At 54.9% G+C, this 18,996-nt stretch overlaps 1 protein-coding gene across 1 annotated transcript; it reads right to left on the bottom strand.

Annotated features, from left to right (window-relative positions):
- Positions 1 to 156: 156 nt before the first annotated feature.
- Positions 157 to 18,996, bottom strand: TPRN (taperin). The gene is made up of 4 exons (XM_062616032.1): positions 16,938 to 18,996; positions 2,081 to 2,267; positions 1,691 to 1,821; positions 157 to 1,372 (listed from the first exon to the last, which is right to left on the bottom strand). Exons 1-4 carry the CDS (start codon positions 18,936 to 18,938, stop codon positions 1,310 to 1,312), a joined length of 2,382 nt encoding a protein of 793 aa, XP_062472016.1. The 5' UTR covers positions 18,939 to 18,996; the 3' UTR covers positions 157 to 1,309.

Raw genomic sequence — 18,996 nt, 5'->3', positions numbered from 1 at the left:
TCATAACCCAGTGCCCCTGAGTCAAGATTTATCATTCCTATATAACACACAAACCAATAAACACACAAAATTTAACAAAACATACCACCCCCTCCCTCTGGATGGGGCCACACATGGGGGTACCACTCATTCCATAAAGCCCAAGGAGGCAGTAGCTATTCCAACCATCTCTTTTAATCCCAGAAGTACAAATCACATTAGCAGCAGTGTTCCATCTTTTCCAGAATGCAATTTTGACCCTGAGTTTACAGTAGTAGAAAACGTCAATGGAAGAGTCTAGCAGATTCCTTTGCATATTGGCTGCGTTAAACCATTACAACAGAACTATAAAAATACTAGAAAAAATAATAAACCATATTCCTTGTTCAAGTTCTGCAGAAGGAAGGAGTGAAACTGCCCTCCTGTGCTTTGCATCAGAGGAGCAGAGCAAGCGTGGCTGGAAGGAGGCCTCCGCACCAGCCAAGAGAGAAATCTTGGGCATCAGATGCTGGAGCAAAGCAACAAGAGGGCCTGGCAAACTGAAGCACAGCCAGCAGTTACTGGAGACAGGACACCAGGGTTGGGTATGGACAGATCAAAGCTATGGCCAATGGCTGGGAAGCTGCAAGAGCCTCAAGCTAGTCTGGACACTTCCCTACAGATCAGTGCAAAAATAACCCCTAAAGCCAAAAGCATTTAATCCCTCCCCATCCCTCCAAGTGCGTTCAGCTTCCCTCAAAAGAACACAGCTGGCACACTACCTCCATGCTGGTTCAGTCCAACTAGAGCCAGAAACATGCTGAGAACAAACCCTGAACCTTCACTGGCTTCCCAAACTGCTCCCCAATCCCCCTGTCAACTCACAGCCACTTGTGTGAGCCCAGTAACTGCCCAGGTACTCCCAGTGCTCCAGCTCCAGAACCATCCTTCACTGGGGCCTCTGATAGGAGAAGTGGTACAAAAGCCCCCCAGTCCCCACACAGAGCCTGGATGAGTGGACTCAGATAAGCACCAAGAGACTCTACATCCATCCTGGTCTGTTCTCAAGACACTTGCCCAACTGGCAGCTGATCTTGAACAAGGAACTTGCAAGGCCACAGGTAGAATAAATCATACGTCTTAAAAGTAGTAGTTAGGTCCCAGAATCCAGTGCAAATATTCCCCGGAGATGCTCGGGAGCATCTCGTCCACCCTTGGCATCAGGATCCAACAAAAACCGTGGTGAGGGAGGGACCCAGAAGCTGTTTCTGCGGTGCTGGCGAGGACCTTGGGAAGCTGCACTGACGCGGTTCGTCCAGCAGCCGCTGCTGCAGGCCAGGAGATGAAGCCATCAGAAGTAGAGAGCAGGCTCGCTGCTGAAATCCGAGAGGCCGCCCTTGTCTGCCGGAGTGAGCTGTGCAGAAAGCAGTTGACATGGGGTGTCATCAGATGCAAAGCACGGGTGTACCCACACCTTCAGACTGCACTGGCACCTTGCCCGGGGCTAACAACTGCATTTAATTCCCCCCTCCAAAGGTGCCCTGCAGTACAGGGTGTGCCAGATGCCTCACCTTCACCCATGCAGGTCTGGCAGTGGGACCTGATGGAGAACCCCCTTGTGAGCAGTGCACAGTGGAAGGCACATCCCATCCCACCCACTGTCCAGGCCAAGCCAGGCACCAGATGACAGCACAGCAGGACAAAGCCACGACTTCCTTATTTAATGTCTCACCATCACTTGGTTCCCCTGGGAATCAGCTTCCTTTGGGAGGGGTCCCCCTGCAGCAGGTATCTCCTCGTATTTCTGCTCCTGCCACTCGCTGAACTTCACGGAGTGCTTTGGGGTGTAGCTGGATAAATCTGCTGGAAGGACAAAGCTGATGTAAGCATTTCTCACTATCCCAAAAGAAAGCGGGGGATCAGGAACCTGGCAGGGACATCACGGAAGCTGCCCATGTGCAGGTCCCTGCTCTGGTTTGAGTCTCATCCCCACCAAGCCCCAGTTCTGCTGTCAGCTGGCAGCATTTCCACCTGTATGGAACCCCATAAGGGTCTGTAGGAAACGTGGACAGCATCAGACACCATCATTAACCCCACAGTGCCAGCACAGTGCCTCGCTCACCTGAGTTGGGCGTACTGGGATGCAAAGTGCTGTTTGGGCTTGGAATGTAAAAGGTGCAAGATTTGTCCTCCTCTGTTTCAGAAGCATGCCCTTCCCCTTCCTCCTCCTCCTCCTCTTCTGCCAGTGAGCTCTCTGATGGGTACTCAAACATAGTCTGCAAACTTGTCTCGTTGAAAGAGATCTTCATCTAGACCAGAGCAGAGGAGAATCATCAGAAAGCAGCACAAGATCCCAACACTTGCTCTGGCAAAGGCCACCTCCCATGCCAGGGCTTCACCCTGGTCTTTAAACCACTGCATATCCCCCACCTTTCCCCTTGTGCCTTGCTGAATCTCTTATCATGCTGAGAAACCACCGAGGCAGGCAGCCACATAGCCAGGATGGAGGCAGGAGGCTGAGAGGTCCACAGTACCTCTGGCTCTTTGCCTGGCACATGCTTTGTCCTCATCTGACACTGATGCCCAGCAGCCAGGAGGAGCTGCCGCGTGTCCCGCGGGAGGCATCAGTGTTCCCGAGGAGGGGAGGAAAGGAAATCACCCACACGTTGACTTCACTGGTGCCTGCCAACTCGTTTGCCTACCCATGCTCTACACAACAGGAGCACCAGGGATCATTTTGGGGAGGACATCCTGGCAAAGGCTATTTAAACTGGATTAAAAGCAGGGCTTAACACCAGAAGTGGCAAGACAGATGCAGCTGCAGGAGAGAGGGTAACAGGGGGTAGTAGGAGGAAAAATACTGGACAAGTGGGAGGCCCTTAAGGGTTCTGTTCTGGAACCAGTTTTCTTTAGTGTCTCACTAATAACCTTGCCACAGTAACTGAGAGACTGAACAGTGAAGATGACTCAAACATGGGAGCTCAGAGGTGAAAAAAAACAGAGTTTAATGAAGAAAACTACAGAGCAAGAACACTAGAAATGGGTGATGTTTAACACCAACCCTTGCTCAAAGAGAAGTTCATCCTCTGTGAATAACTGAGAAGGAAAAGTTCGACGGGTTACAGGACCGTGACCATCATTAGGAGGCTGCTTAAATAAACCAGGAATAATGCAAGGCATTTCCACTGGAAGCAGGGTCTGTCCTCACTGCACCCGTCAGTCCACACCCAGCAGGCACTGGATGGCAGCAATTGGACTCCCCCCTTCTCTCCTCCAGCTGAACAAACCAGGTCCCTCAGCTTCTCCTCACACACCATCCTCCAGCCCCAGGAGTCTTTGGCAGCCTCCCCTGGCCTTGCTCCAGTTCCTCTGCATCCATCCTGCAGCAGGATGCCCAAATCCCAATGTCCTCTTCCAAGCTGAAAGGGGAAGCTGAGGGAAGGCGTTGTTCCCTTGCAGCCTTCCATCTCCTAATCATTATCTACTGTTCTGCTTAGCTGTGGTTACACATCATCTCAGCAGGTGCAGAGGAGGTTCTGTTCACACCAGCAGAAATTAAGGATGAGAAAAAGCATGACAGCAGTTTGTAAGCACACCAAGAAATAACCCCAAGGAGCAGAGAACTGCTGATGCCAGCAGGCAACAGACAAACAAGGAGGAGAAGCTTGCCAGGAATAAATTTAGGCCAAAAGCAGTATTTAGTATTTAGCCAATGTGGCTCAAGGTTCAGGAGCTGCTGCTTTAAAGAGTGTTCTGATCCATTTACTTCTAACTGGAATTAGAATTGAGCTAGTAGGGTTATGAACAGAACTGGTGGTTGCTTGTGAGGGGTGGTAGGAGCTGGATGGCTCAGATCTCCCCGATGCTGTGTAATAACTGGCAAGAAGAGTCCCACCCTGGTTTGTGTTGGAAGGGACTTTAAAGCTCCTCCAGCTCCAACCCCTGCCACGGGCAGGGACCCCTTCCACTAGAGCAGCTTGCTCCAAGCCCCTGTGTCCAACCTGCCCTTGAACACTGCCAGGGACGGGGCAGCCACAGCTTCTCTGGGCACCCTGTGCCAGCACCTCAGCACCCTCCCAGGGAAGAGCTTCTGCCTAAGAGCTCAGCTCAGTCTCCCCTCGGGCAGGTTAAAGCCATTCCCCTTGCACACACAACAAAGTGCAGCACATTTACCCCGTGTGCCCTATTTGCAGTTTCCCTCCCACAAGCTCACCCTCAGGCTGACAAACAGTGCCCCAGGCAGGTACCACCACCCCTGCTGCCCTGCTCCATGTGCTCCTCCAGCAGCAGCCACCTCCCTGCCTGCCGCTGCTGGGCTCCACTGCAGCCAGACCCACAACTGCAGAGGGGCCAGAGCCTGCAAATGAGCACGGAGCAGGAGCACAGCACCTCCCTGTGCTGCTCAGAGAGACACCCTGCAGCTCAGCTCTGTGGGTCATGAGGGTTTGCAAGGCAGACAGTGAGCATCTCACTGCTGCTTTTCAGTAAAGCAACAAGGGGAGCTTAAATCAAACCTGGGTTACACAGTGAGAACCTAGCATGTCCTCCATGCTGCAAATAACGTCATGGAGCTCTGTGCTACTTCGGCCAAGTCCAAGATGTACCTTGGACACTGGCTGGCTCCCTTCCCCACACTCCCAAGGGAAGGCAGAATGGAAAGAGCAGAGAGCAGCAAGCTGCCTTCCCCCATTGCCTGCCCCAACCCCAAGGCCACTCTGACCTTTTCCAGATGACCCATGGGGAGAGGAATGGTTGCGTGTCAGGGAAAAGGGGTTGGAATAAAAGGGCCCCGAAGATCAGAGCATCCCAGTTGCTGTTGCCTGAGTTTCTTGCCCCTGCTGCTGACCTAGATGCTCCCTGATCCAAGCCAAGCAGCAGAGCGGGCAGTGACTGCTCACAATGTGGCCTCTGTACTGCAGGGACGAGCACTGCTGCCAGGCACGAAGGCCACAAGGCTGGAGGTGCCCAGGGCTCCCAAAAGCTCAGAAGTATTCCCAGAACCACTCTCCCAGGGAAGAGCTTCTGCCTAAGAGCTCATCTCAGTCTCCCCTCGGGCAGGTTAAAGCCATTCCCCCTGGCCTGTCCCTACAGGCCCTTGTCCCAAGCCCCTCTCCAGCTTTCCTGCAGCCCCTTCAGGCACTGGAGCTGCTCTCAGGTCTCCCCTTCAGGAGCCTTCTCTTCTCCAGGCTGCCCCAGCCCAGCTCTCTCAGCCTGGCTCCAGAGCAGAGCTGCTCCAGCCCTCGCAGCATCTCCATGGCCTCCTCTGGCCTCTCTCCAACAGCTCCACGTCCCTCTTGTGCTGCTGCCCCAGAGCTGGATCAGGGCTGCAGGGGGGGTCTCCCCAGAGCGCAGCAGAAGGGCAGGATCCCCTCCCCTGGCCCAAGATAAAAGCATCATTTCATTTAATCTCCTCTCTTTCCATTTAATTCCATCAGGACACATTAGAGCCCTTCAAAGGCAGCAATCATTAACCACACTGTGCCAGCCCCACGCACCCAGGGCCCCAGCCCGGGGGAGAGCTCATCACAAGACAATGTGCTGCTTCAGCAACACCACCGGGCCACCGCAGCCTGCACACAGGCTCACCCCAGGCAGCCCTGCTTGGTGAGAGTGCACCTTAGCAATTCCCCCCCCTCAGAGCCCCAGCTTGGCTTTGGTGGCATCCCATCACCCTGCTCCCGGGAAGCAGGAAGAGCCCCATGGCAATAAAGCACTTGGACGCACCCAGGAAAGCAAACACAGGAGGGACAGCCTGGCACAGGGCTGGACCCTGGCAACAGGCTCTGCGTGAGCAGCTGCACCCCCCGGGGCGCAGTCACCCCTGCCCGTGCAGAGCCAGAGCCCCAAAACTCACAGGGACAAACCTGCCCTGGCATCAGCTGGGTTCACCCCATGAGCTCCCTTCCCCACGCATGCGGAGTGACAGGGGAAGCGCAGAACAGCTCTGCTCAATCCAACAGGATCCCAGCCTGGTTTGGGTTGGAAGGGACCTTAAAGCTCCTCCAGCTCCAACCCCTGCCATGGGCAGGGACCCCTTCCACTAGAGCAGCTTGCTCCAAGCCCCTGTGTCCAACCTGGCCTTGAACACTGCCAGGGATGGGGCAGCCACAGCTTCTGTGGGCACCCTGTGTCAGCGCCTCAGCACCCTCACAGGGAAGGCAAAACTAAGGGACATGGGGGGCAACAGAGCTGCCTCAAGCAACCCTCTGTGTGGGGAAGAGAGGCAGATTCAGGCTCAGGAGCCATCTAAAGAGAAAAACCAAGAGCCCAGTAACAGCAGAGACGACAGCTCTGTACAGCCAGCAGCCCCCTGCCAGACCATAGAGGCTTTTATGGAAGCACAAAAGGCAACAGGGGTTGTTTTCTTGAGGAAAAGCACATCCCACAGGAGCCAAGCACACCCGAGCCCAGGCAGAGGACTGCTCATCCTGCCTCTGGCTCCCCCACTTCCACCTCAGCAGCAGCTGCCCGTGCTGGAAAGGAAGAATTCTGCACCCTTCAGCTGGGGATGTTTGCAGGGATTTGTCACTGTTTGCTCAGCTGAATGCTTCACCCACAGCTGTGTCACCAAGCCAGGGTCCAACCCAGACCCACGTAGCTCTGCCCAGCCAGCTGAGCCACGCTGGGAAGGATAAGGCAGGCTTTTCAGGGAATATCTAACATGTGCCGCTCAGCCAACAGACCCCTGTTGCCATAGCAAAAATCATTCATTTATCTGCTAGGATTTGAATTGTAATAAGAGTGCCCAGGAAGGAGAAGCCAGGGTAAACATTGCTCAGCATGCGTCAATCCGGGTTGTTACACAAGGCTCAAGCTTGGCTCAGGGGATGCAGCCTGCACCAGAGCAACCACGGAAGAGCCCCCGTGTACAGAGACATCATAGGAACAAACCCAAGCACTTTACAGAAACCAACGTGCGACATCCACAGCAGCCACCTCGCTTCAAACACGGGGGTGGGAGAGTCCCTGCAGCTAAGGAGAGACCTAACCCCCTATGGCTTCTCACAACCCATCTCTGTTGAATCTTAGGAGCAAATCATGGGGCTAATCTGCATCCTCAGCTCCACAGCATCCCTTTAGTGTGGCTTTTCGCCACCCAGTATTGCTTCTGCTTCTTGGCAGATGTGGCAAAGCCACAGTGATAAGGTTGGGTGGTTTGCACCTTTCAAACAGCAATTGCTTTGCTAATCCAAATCCTCAGCTTGTAAAATTCAGAAAAAAACATTACATCCTTCTAGTCATTAAAAGAGGAAGGGAAAAAAAAAGTTCCAGCAAGGAGGGTCAGAGCCCCACACTGATCTCATCAGAGTGGCCTTTGTGGACTGCAAACCACAGAGCCCATTGCCCCTTCCCCACAGAGCAATTCCCAGCAGCCATCTCCCAAACCAGAGGCTCTTGCAGGAGCCGGACGGGATGGCAAGTTGTGAAGCACAAGCTGGAGTTTATTCCTGCCCCTGCTAACATCACACAGTACCTCCAGCACATCCAAACCCCCCCCACACTGCAGCCTGCCTTAGAGGGCAGTGGCTGCTGCGAGGTGACAAGGACCCAGCAGTTCTGCAGTAAGGTGATTGTTACCCAGGTACTTCACAAGATCCAAACCTGAGCAGCACCAGGAATCAAGACTTGCTCTTTCCAGGTACTAACTTCCCCTCATCGTCCTCTCTCCCCAACCCATCCAACCCAGAAGTGACCGATTTAGGGACTTCACTGACTCCCCAGGGCATGTATGGGCTGCTGATGCACTGGGTGTGATTTAAACCAGCTTTTCACACCTGGTCTATCAAACACCTCCTCCCTTCTGAGCAGCTGGTAACTGCAGGAAGGGCAGACAAGCAGTTCAGCATGAATACAAGTGATTGGTATCTCAGAGACCAGGCACTAACAGGATCAGGGTTTTGACTCTGTGCAGTCTGACACATCAGCTTTGCTAATTCTGCTACACCGATTGTATAAAGATGGAGTCAATGAGAGGAAAGCACAAGGCATCACACCCAGATACCTGAAAACTGCAGCAGCAAACTGCTGGGGGTGCAGCAGGAACCTCTTCATACAGAGCATCCCATAGAGGCTGGCAGGAACAGCCCCTCAGGCTGAGCAGGAAAGCTTCTCAAGTACCATTAGGTCAGAACAACCTCCCACCTCCACGCTGCCATGGGGTGAAAGGGAAGGTCCCTGCACAGCCAAATAACTGCCTGTGAGACTGGAACCAGAAGGCAGAAGCAGGTATTTTTGGGTGGACAATGATTCCTAAAGGGTTTCTCTTGGTCTTCCCATCTGACCCTGTCTGACTGTTCTCACAGATCAATAGTGAGAGTGGTGCAGGGGCAGTTCATAAACTGCAAACCTCTGCACGACCTTCATTTTTCTCATAACAACCTGCAGACAGTGGGATACAGTTTTCCCTCTGGAACCTTCACATGAAGGACATATAGGAAAAATGAGCTATTTCAGAGAAGGCAGCAACCAGCTTATCTACATGCCTGCACTTGTCCTGAAAACACGGTCATGTCTCAGCCCAAACTGTTGAATAACTCCAAGCACAATCTCTATGGGCAGCAGCCTGGAACAGAACCCTGGGGGCTGCAGCAGCATCAGTATGTTACCAAAGCATTTGCTATCAGTCAGGAGAAGATAAGTAGCTTTTGTACCTCTAAAGCTTTTCAGACACAGGAAGAAAGGGTTCTTCCCTGAGAGATGCCTCTAGGAATGGAAGGGGCTTGAGCCTTGGCTCCTGCATCAGATTAACCCTGGATTGCTATGGATGAAGCAGCACAAGTATGCCCAGAAAACTGCAGATGGCACTTCAGAACGGTTCTTTTCTGTACACAAAGCAGAGTTCAGAGCACAGGAATTGGCTGCTCCACCACAGGCTCACTCGACCGTGCTTTTCCAAGGGGTGTTTCCACGTAACCCTGAGTTTTGCTCAACTATGACCAGCATCACAGTCACTGAACAGCCAGCAGCACTGAAGATTCACAGCAGCAGCACGTCAGGGAAGCTGTGCTGCTGGCAAAGGAGAGGTTGCCTCCAGGGTCACATCCCAGCTCCCAAGCCCCAAGGCAGAAGAAGAAAGTCTCCATTTACAAGGCAACCCACAAAGGCAGCTCTGTGTAATCAATCTGCTGAAGCACATGGTAGATAGGAGCATGGAGATTCGAAATATTAAACTCCTTGTACAAGACATGGGGAAGTTTCAAATTCCTGATGAGCAGTGACAGGGTAGGGGCAGCCCCAGCGCACGGCAGGGCAGCAGCTTTGTTAACTCCTGACTGTGTGGGACAAGAAGAGATTCCCAAACAACCAGAGGGTGCTAGGAGTCCCAGGCTGGCAGGGCACAAAGCAGCTATTCACCCCAACCCCTGCATTCCTCTGCACATCTGCAGACGGAGGAGCCAGAGCCTTCCAGTAAGTAACAAGCAATTCAAATATAACTTGGTTCATAAGAACTGGACAGATCCCCCCCTATATGAAACAAATCTCATCTGAACACACAACGAGAGCACGCGTGTGCAAGGTACAATCAAGTGTCAAGCCTTGGGATCCCCATGAACAATGCACAAACCTCCCAAGAGCAGAGGATTCTGCTGTACAGGCAACTCTGAGCAAGTAATTTGTGGCTAGGACCCGATGCAGAGCTGGGAGGTGCCGCACACAAACATCTCCATGCAACCAAGGCTGACCACAGCAGTCCAAAGCAGCACTGTGGTCCGGGGCAAGGGAGCAGTCTCCAGCTGGAATGGGACAGACGGAGCGTTATTTCCCAGGAGATATGGGGAGGCTGGGAACGGAATTACCTCCCACCCTGGCAAGGAGCTCATGCTGAACTTCAGAACCCAAAGGCTTCCGTGATGTGACTGATAGCAGCCACACAACAGAGTTCACGTCTCTTGCCCTTTCTCTGTACTACCAGCATGCAGAATTCCTCAAGGAGAAGTGCCCAAGTGCAGCAAGTTCACCGCGAGGCTGAGGGACTTGTCCTGCAAGCCATACGATTTCCCTAGGCACACAAGTGTTCTGCTCTCATGATGTCTGGGATGCTGCCTTCAGCTCGCCTGTGCTCCTTCCAATGCCTACAAGCCAGCAGCTCCACGCTGCCAAGTTCCCAAGATCATCTAAAGGCCACATCTCTGAAAACATCAGCACAAAGCTCCTTCCGTCCACACGTTCCCAGGAGGTTTGGGAAGTTTCTGTGTGTGATACAGGGGCTCCACATGACTCTTCCTACACAGACTGGCCAAACAGTGACAGCTCCATGGCAGATCCATGTTCCAGGCACTAAGAAGAGGCTTGGGTTGTACATACATTTTAAACTGCCCAAGTTTCATTCAGGAGGGGACTGAAAGCGCAGCCCCAGAGGTAAAGGAGATGGTGCTGCAGCTCCCACTGAGATTTCTTTTACTGTCACTGAACCTGGAAACTAAACATTACTGTTTCCCACACATCCCACAGGCAAACAGGGGTTCTGCCCTTGCCTGAGCACGTGCTGACTGCCCAGCTCTGCTGAGGACCACTGGGACCACATCCTGGAAAAAGCAGAGCAGGGAGGCAAACCCAAACCCCAGGCAGGCTGAATACTGGAGATGGACAGAACTTATAAACTACTTCCAATCGGGTCCATAGACCAGGGGATCCTGCCCCTCTGCTGTGCTCTGGGGAGACACCCCCCCGCAGCCCTGATCCAGCTCTGGGGCAGCAGCACAAGAGGGACGTGGAGCTGTTGGAGAGAGTCCAGAGGAGGCCATGGAGATGCTGCGAGGGCTGGAGCAGCTCTGCTCTGGAGCCAGGCTGAGAGAGCTGGGCTGGGTCAGCCTGGAGAAGAGAAGGCTCCTGAAGGGGAGACCTGAGAGCAGCTCCAGTGCCTGAAGGGGCTGCAGGAAAGCTGGAGAGGGGCTTGGGACAAGGGATGTAGGGACAGGCCAAGGGGAATGGCTTTAACCTGCCAGAGGGGAGACTGAGATGAGCTCTTAGGCAGAAGCTCTTCCCTGTGAGGGTGCTGAGGCGCTGGCACAGGGTGCCCAGAGAAGCTGTGGCTGCCCCATCCCTGGCAGTGTTCAAGGCCAGGTTGGACACAGGGGCTTGGAGCAAGCTGCTCTAGTGGAAGGTGTCCCTGCCTGTGGCAGGGGCTGGAGCTGGATGAGCTTTGAGGTCCCTTCCAACACAAACCATTCTAGGATTAAAGAAACCAATTACGATAACACTGCCTGTAATCCGTATGATCAGAACTCGGAGCACAAAGCATTCCAAATCTCCTTTCAACCTCTGGGGCTGGCTGAGCCCAGGGCACGTCCTAACCACCTTGAAAGGCAGCTCACCTCATCTGCCTAAGTTTCTATTTTAGCCCTCCTGCCCCGCTCCTTGTGCTGCTGACAGCAGCAGCCGAGCAGGGGATGGGAGGAGGAGAACCAAGGGGAATTTGGGAGCAGCTCAGGCTGTTGCTGTGGCATAGGAGCGGCGAGGCCGTGGAGAACCTCAGTCACAGAACATTTCCCACTGTGGAGATAAATGCGAGCCATGAGCTCTGCCAGGGGGGTTGGACAACAAAGCACCAGCACTTCAAGGGGCTGGCAGGCAGCAGGGAAACAAACCCAACCTCCTTCCCCACCGCAAGCCTCAGGTGCAGCCTGTGAGGTGGTTTAACATCTGTAACCACCACAAGATCCTGGCTTCTGGAGTCACTGGCCACAAGCAGCACAAGCTAAAAATCAGACTGAGAAAAGGGCAGGGAAAGAGCACTGTCTGGGTGAAGGAGGTCCTCACATTGACAGCTAAGGGAAATCACCTCCGCAGGGGAGGGACCTGATCAGCCAAGACACCTATTTCTGAGCAAATGTGTCACTGCTGAGCTCATCTCCCCAAAAATCCAATACATCCACGTCAGACACATCCGACAGGCACTCCTTAAAGGTGGCACATGGATTTGCCTCAGCAGAGCACAGTCACAAGGCAGAACACGGAACAGGAGCACACAGCTCCCTGAGAGCTGAAGAACACCAAGCCTTGTCCTGACCCCTCCGAACACAGAGATAGGAGAATCAAAGTAATTCTTCAGAGGCATTTTTGCCTCTGCCACCAGGTTCATTCACTTGTGTTATGGTTAATTTACTTGTGAGATACATTGCAAAACCACACTTCAGGCAGTCGCTGCTGTTTGGATTCCACGCTGCACAGACTTGCTCCAGACAGGTCTGGGCAATAGGTGGAAGGGTTCATCCCTGCCAGCGTCTCGAGCCTACACCTGGTTCTCACAGGAGACCATCTCCAGCACACCTGAACAGGGAAAGCTAGGGAACAAGAAGTTCAGCAGGTTCAGCCTACAAAACTGCTGCCCATGGTGAACGGCTGAGGGGTGCTCAGAATGCTCCTTTACCATTCATTTAAGTGGGCTTTTGGAAGCCAGATTCAGGCTTTATGCAGCTCAAAACATTAGAAAACAGACCATAAAGTCCAGGTGAGCTGGAAAGTTTTGAAGTTCAGCTGAAGCTGAACATCTCTGAAGTCAGCTTTGCGAAGAAGCAGGACAGACTCCAACTGTTTGGATCCCACCAGCCTTGTTCTGGTTAAGTCCCACTCACACAAGGCCCAGCTCACCTTCCAGTACCCAGCAAATTGCCAACTGTGACAAGCAAAACACATTAAAACCATCAACAACCTGATGTTTGTTGGCTCTCATGTCCTGTTTACAGGATTTGGATAGCCTGGCCAGAAGTCACCTTTCCTGCAGCATTCCAAAGAGGCACCAGGTCCTGGAGAGGACAAAACCACGCTAGGACTTGGGATGAGCTGCAGGAGTGACAACACGGAAGGAAGGAGCACAGTTTGGGCTAATTCTATACACACAGGCTCTTCATGGCAGAGTCCAGCCTCCAACAAGATGAGACCATGAAGCCTAAAGACAGACAAGTACAGCTCAGGACCTCGGCAGTCCTCAATCCTTTCCAAGCACTCGCTCCAACACGGCAGTGACATGTTTTACATACCCAGATCTATCCTGCTGACAACTTTATTGTACATCATTCTGGCAGGTAACCAAACCAAGACTGAGCCTTGTCAGCTCAGCCAAGCTAGATTTTATCCCCTGAGATCCCAAAGATCCGCATCCTGCAGCAAAGCCTTCCCTTCCTCCTAGGGCTGCTGTCAGGCTGAAGTGTCTTTACTTCTTCTGTAAGAGAGTACAAAGATGAGCACTGAACAAAGGTCACCAACAGTGCTCTGCATCCTCTGCCCCACTCCCTGTTGGAATGAAGGTCAGGAGGTCTCCTTCCACCCCTGCACACGTATCCTGGCCTCACTCTTGGAGCTGACAGCTCAGCCAGCCTCCCCCAGCAGAAGTGCAGTGCTCTGCTGGACACCCAGCATGTCAGCTCAAAGCTGCAAACATTCACTGTTTTCAAACTGGACACCCCCAGCTTTATCTGATTTGCTTGGAGAGGTCTCAGAGCACTTATACTGCTTGGAGAGGTCTCAACCCAGCCATGGAGTAGATGAAGAGTCCTCAAGGGCCTCTTAATGCTCCAACTCCCTGCCCACACTGGTAGCCTGGATCCCAGGATGAACATGGCTGGGGCTGCCCCCTCCTTTACCTACAGATCTTGATCATGTCCCATCATACACAAATAGAATCACAGAATCAACTAGATTGGAAAAGACCTTTAAGATCAAGTTCACCTTCGCAGCCCTGGTGAATGACTGTCCCACCACAGCAGCTCTGGTTGCACAAGAGAGCTGGGACCCCATTTTTCATTCTGACCCAGGAAGAGCATTTCTCTCTCCCTCATCAGCTCCAACACAACACAAACAACTGCTTCACATACCTGAAGTGTCTGGAAAGAGCAATAAAGCTGTTTTTCCTGAAAGGCCTTGAACACCAGCAGCGCTCCTCAGGCACAGCAAAGTCACAAGCCCCTGCACAGCCCAGAGCAGGGGGCTGGAGCTCCCTCCACACAGGCCAGAGCAGCACTGAACCCATTCCCACCCTGTCCCAGCCCCCCTCCCACTCCAAAAAGCCACAGGGGATGTAGACCATGGAGTCAGCTCCATTCTGCTGGTGTCTCTGCTATAGTCAGGCAGCCAGTGGCCAGACATGGGGACAGAAAAGGGATGCTGTTTCCTCATTTGAAGAAAAACACCATTTGCATCTGACAGAACACTCAGTCCAACTGCCACCGCCTCCGCCCCTCCTAATAAATCAGTAGCCCTGACTCTAAGCACAGACACCAGCTGATCCGATTCAGGCTGTGCTGTTTATCTCACCCAGATTCCTGCTGGACATCAGCAAGGCGATGCAGTTTTCCAAGTCAAAGTTTCACAAAACCACTTTCCTGAACCTGGATCATACTTAAAGGCCTTTCAGCAAATCCAAGGCGAGGTTTGGAAAGGAAGATGCTCAGCAGGAGGTGGGCTCACCCAGCAGATCTGCCTGGGGAGAAGCAGCACCCCAAAAGACCCAGGCAACTGCTTACTGAAACCAGCATCAGAATGGATTTCAATACCCCCAAAAGGGGCACTGGTTTTAGCAAAGAACTGCAGCTTCCAGCTCACAGGAAATGTCTGCTTCTGCCCAATTCAGGCCAAAATCAAGCTTCTGAAAACTCCTACAAAACAGAACCTTTGTTTTTGGCTGGTTGCCCCAGTGACACAGAGCCATCCCTTGGGAAGAAACCAAGGAATGCATCCTAATGCTAGCTCCTTCTTTTTCAGGCATCAACACTCAGCCTTATTGCCCAGAGTAAAAGCCACAAACACCCTCTAGGTTAAGAGTAAACAGCAATCTTTCCATTTGCTACGGCGTCAGCATCTTCTAAACCCTGGCTACAAAGTCAAACTTCAATGCTTGCCACCCCTAGCAGGATGGGAACTGAAGGAAAAGCTGGTGTTCATCCCACTACCACATTAAATTCTACCCAGAAACTTCTCCTTAAGCTGGATCTTATTTTCCGAAGGGTCCCAATTTGCTTCATCCTCCCATCCTCTGCAATGTTACAAGCAGCTCCTTCTTTGCCTTTTAATCTCTCTTCTCAGAAACCAGATCTTCATGCAAGATCCCATGCAGGACATCCCCCACACGTAACTCTTAGCAAACCCCATTACAGTTACAGATGCACCTTGCAACGTTTAGCTCGCTTCACCTTCAGAGTGCCTGCAGAGAGGGACAGTTAATGCCATAAGCTGATACAGACATAGGTGGAGAAGCAGCAGGACCTGCCCCATGTCACAAAAAATCCAACACTGAACAGACAAAACAGATGTTAACTAGTTTCAAAGACTCATATGATAGCTGAGGTTGGGAAAGGACCTCTGGAGGTCTTTAGCCCCAACTCCTGCTCCAAGCAGGACCTGATCAATTGCTCAAGGCTGTCCCCTGGCAAGTCTGAAGTAGCTCCAAGGATGGAGATGCCACTGCTTCTCTGGGCTCCTGATGCAGTGTTTGACCAACTGCAAACAACCCAGTCACTGCACCAACCTTGTCCTTGTCTCCCTCCTTTTTGTATTGGTAAGGATGCTTCCACTGCGCATCACTTAACTGGCACTGCTTAATTGAGGCTCTACTTTTCTACCAGCCAGCACCATCCTGCACAGAGCTGTCAGCTCCGTGGCCAGCACAAGAAGGCTATCTAAGAGTCACTGTCCTGCAAAGACAGTGTATTTTCTGCTCCATCCTTAGAATACCCATAACTGACATTTTGTCTTGACATTTCCATCATTTATAGCACACCTGATTTGGTGTACATCCAGTTAATACCCAAACTGCTCGGTTGAGCAGCCAAGGGAACAGCTGGAATGAGCTCATGCCAGGAGGTATTTAAGCAGCAGAACAACTCCAGGCTGACCAAGCATTTCCCCATGGGAGGACACGGAAAAACAACTCATGCAGGAGCACGAGCAAGAACCAATACTCCTGCTTATTTGCTTCTTCTGGATCGCACAGCACTCATGCTCCAGACCTGCTACCTGCATTAGTCACAATCACATTAATACAGACTGTGTGTTCTTATGAGGGAGCTTAACAACATCAAGCCATGACAAAGAGCTCTCCCTGCCTCCCTCCTAAATGACAAGCACCCTGTTCAAAGGATTTCCTCAGCTTAGAACGCTCAGTGCCTCAGGCACCCATGTGGATTCAGTCCATCAAATATTTAGTTGCATTCAGGTAACGGAACAACGTCAAACAACTCTTCCCGCTATGGAAAAACATGTCATGTCACAGACCTGGAAATCAGGATCTGTCACCCTGGCATGCTGCTCTCAGAGCTGAACAATTCACACCTCCTCCTGCGGCACAGCTCCTTCTGCATGACTGTGTCCTTATCGCATCCACATGCATTTCACCAAGCCACACAAAGATTAATTCTCAATTTAAGGCTCACAAGGATCTAAGTTAGAACCTGGCGTTCGCTTCAAAGACCTGGAGCAATCAACATCTCTCAGATCTTCAGAGATGGAGCTGCACATCCCTAACAAGCAGCCAGGTGGTATAAGCCTATTAAGGGAGTTAAGTTGCTGATCTCTTCCTGCCTAGTAGAGACCTAATTTTTGTCTCTATCAATAGATCACTAATGCAGGGAATACGCCAGTGCCACGCTGGCCGCTGTCCTGTGTCGCAGGCGGGACAGGGACCACGGGGAGCTCAACGTGTCCAGCCCCACCACCGAGGGAGCAGAGCTGCAGGGGAGGCGGGCTCACAGCCATTCAAACCATGCAACTCCCCATCATTGTCTGAATACCTGAAATATTTTACTTCCCGTTATCATACCTCCCACAAGCAGCTGTGGGAGAGGCCCTGCAGTTACCCCAGCTCATATCCCACCCTTATCCGCTTGTTAGAACAGCACCCAGTGCCCCATCCCCGAGAGCTCTCAGAGGGCCGATGAAACCCCTGCCCACCTCACCACCCGGTGCCTCATGGAAACCCAAGCCAAAAGCACACCCCAGTTACTTTCAGCCTGGCTCCTTGGGGCAGAGGTGCCCCAGGCCGTTACCTTCTTGCGGCGGGAGCCCGTCTTGCTCATGCAGGACCTCTCCAGGGACAGGTACCCCCCGATCACTTCGATCTCATTCACCGTGGGGTATCGCTTTTTATGGGACATCCCAACTTGGGGCCCATCAGCGTTCTCCACTGGTCTGCCTTTCGCTTTGCTCTCGTCCTCCTCCTCCTCTTCCTCCCGCTGCGGCCTTCTGCTGGCATCGGTGAGAGTCTGCAGCCCCGAGGCAACGGGCTTCCTTTTGGGCACAACAGTGAAGGTGCTGCCTCCCCTCTGGTGGGGGGCAGAGTGTGCCCTGTAGAGGGGCACGGAGGAAAACTCCATCTCCAGGTCAGGGCCAGCTCCTCCAGGCTGCTCCACGCTCCCCGTCCTCAGAGCCCTGGGACACAGCTCCCCGCTGTCCGGCTCCACAATGTCATCGATGTAAGTCACGGGTACCAGCGGATCCAGCGGCGCCGCTGGGGAAGCGACGGGCTCTTCCTGCGCCGGGGCGGAAACCCCCGGGGGCTCCTTCGGTGCCTTCACCTCGGAGGCCGGTGGCGGCGGCCCTGGCCTGGCGCTGGGGGCCGGGGGCACAGCCGGGCCGCCGTTCCGGCGGGGCACGAAGAGGAAGGAATTGCGTGAGTTGAGGCGCAGCTTGGCCAGGGCCTGCGCCTGCAGGTCGTGTGCGGGGATGGCAGCCAGGTCGGGCTTGGGGGCCGGGTGGATCTCGAAGGAGCCCCCGGCCCGGGGGGCTGAGGAGGAGAGCGGCTGCGTGGAGCCGGTGGCACTGGGGGCCGGGGTGGCACTGGGCGGGGGCGGCACGGCCGCTTCGGCCTCCTCGGGCTTTGGCCTCCGAGCGTTGGCTCTGGCATGGGCAGCGCTGGCGGGTGGCGCGGATGGCACTGGCGGCCCCTTGGGCAGCGCGGGCCGGCCCGCGGGGACAGCGCTGGGCTCGGGGACGCGGCTGCCGGGGGGCAGGCCCCGGGGGGTGACCGTGAAGGAGTTGGAGCTGATCTTGTGCAGAAAGCAGTTGGCCAGGGGGGCTGCGGCCTTGGGGGCGGCCGGGACCGCCTGCGGGGCTGCGGCCCGGGGGGGAGCCGGGGCAACCGCGGGCTGAGGGGGCACAGCCCGGGGGGAAGCCGGCTGCGGGACAGCAGGCGGAGGGGTGGCTGGGCGGGGGGGAGCCGGCAGCGGCGGAGGGGTGGCTGGGCGGGAGGGAGCCGGGGCTGCCTGGGGGACCGCGGGCTGGGGGGCGGCAGCCCGGGGGGGAGCCGACACCGGAGATGCCGGTGCCGCCTTTGGGGCCCGGGGGGAGCCGGGCACCACGTGCGGAGAGGGCGGCCCGGGGCGGGGGGAGCCGGGTCCCGCCGGCGGAGGAGCAGCCGCGGCGCCGGTCCCGGTCAGCGCCTCCCCTCCGCGGCGGCGGCGGCCCCGCGGGCGCTGCCCGAACTTCTCCAGGAGGCGGCTGACGGTGCCCGGCTCGGCCGCCTCGGGCGGCTCCGGCGGCTCGGCCGCGTCGTAGATGACGACCTGGTCGGCGCGGATCTCGGCGAGCGCGGCTCCGCGGCGGGCCAGCAGCTCCCGCAGCGGGTCGGGGCGGCGCGGCGGGGAGCAGGCGGCCGGGTCCCGGCGGCGGCCGGGCAGCGCCTCCCCCTCGGCGAAGCAGGTGGCGGCGTCGGGCTGGGACTCGATGATGAGGATGTTGTCGGCGCGGATGGTGCGGATGCCGGGCACGGCGCTGTACAGCTCCAGCAGCTGCCGCAGCGGCCGCGCCGCCTCGGGGCCGTGCCCGGCCAGCCCCTGCCGCAGCCGCCGCCGCTCGTTCTCCAGCCGCATGAAGGGGTTCTCCCGGAGCGGGCCCAGGCTCTCCGCCACCACCAGCCGCTCCCCGGCCGGGGGCTCGGGCTCGCCGCCGGCCGCCCCGGCCAGCTTGGCCCGCTTCCTCTCCAGGATCTCCCGCTTCCAGGCGGGCTGAGCCCGCGGCCCAGCGCCCAGCGGCGCCTCCGCGCTGCTCATGGCGGCGGCACAGCCGGTTCTGCGCGGCCCGGCCGCCGCCTCCCGCCGCACCTGAGCA

The sequence above is a fragment of the Pezoporus occidentalis genome, unplaced genomic scaffold (assembly GCF_034315485.1).
Source record: "Pezoporus occidentalis ecotype Australia unplaced genomic scaffold, CSIRO_AGI_Poc_V1 ctg187, whole genome shotgun sequence".
NCBI classification, from domain to species: Eukaryota; Metazoa; Chordata; class Aves; order Psittaciformes; family Psittacidae; genus Pezoporus; species Pezoporus occidentalis.
Note: the sequence above shows the minus strand (reverse complement) of the source record. Positions and strands in the feature narration are given on the sequence as shown.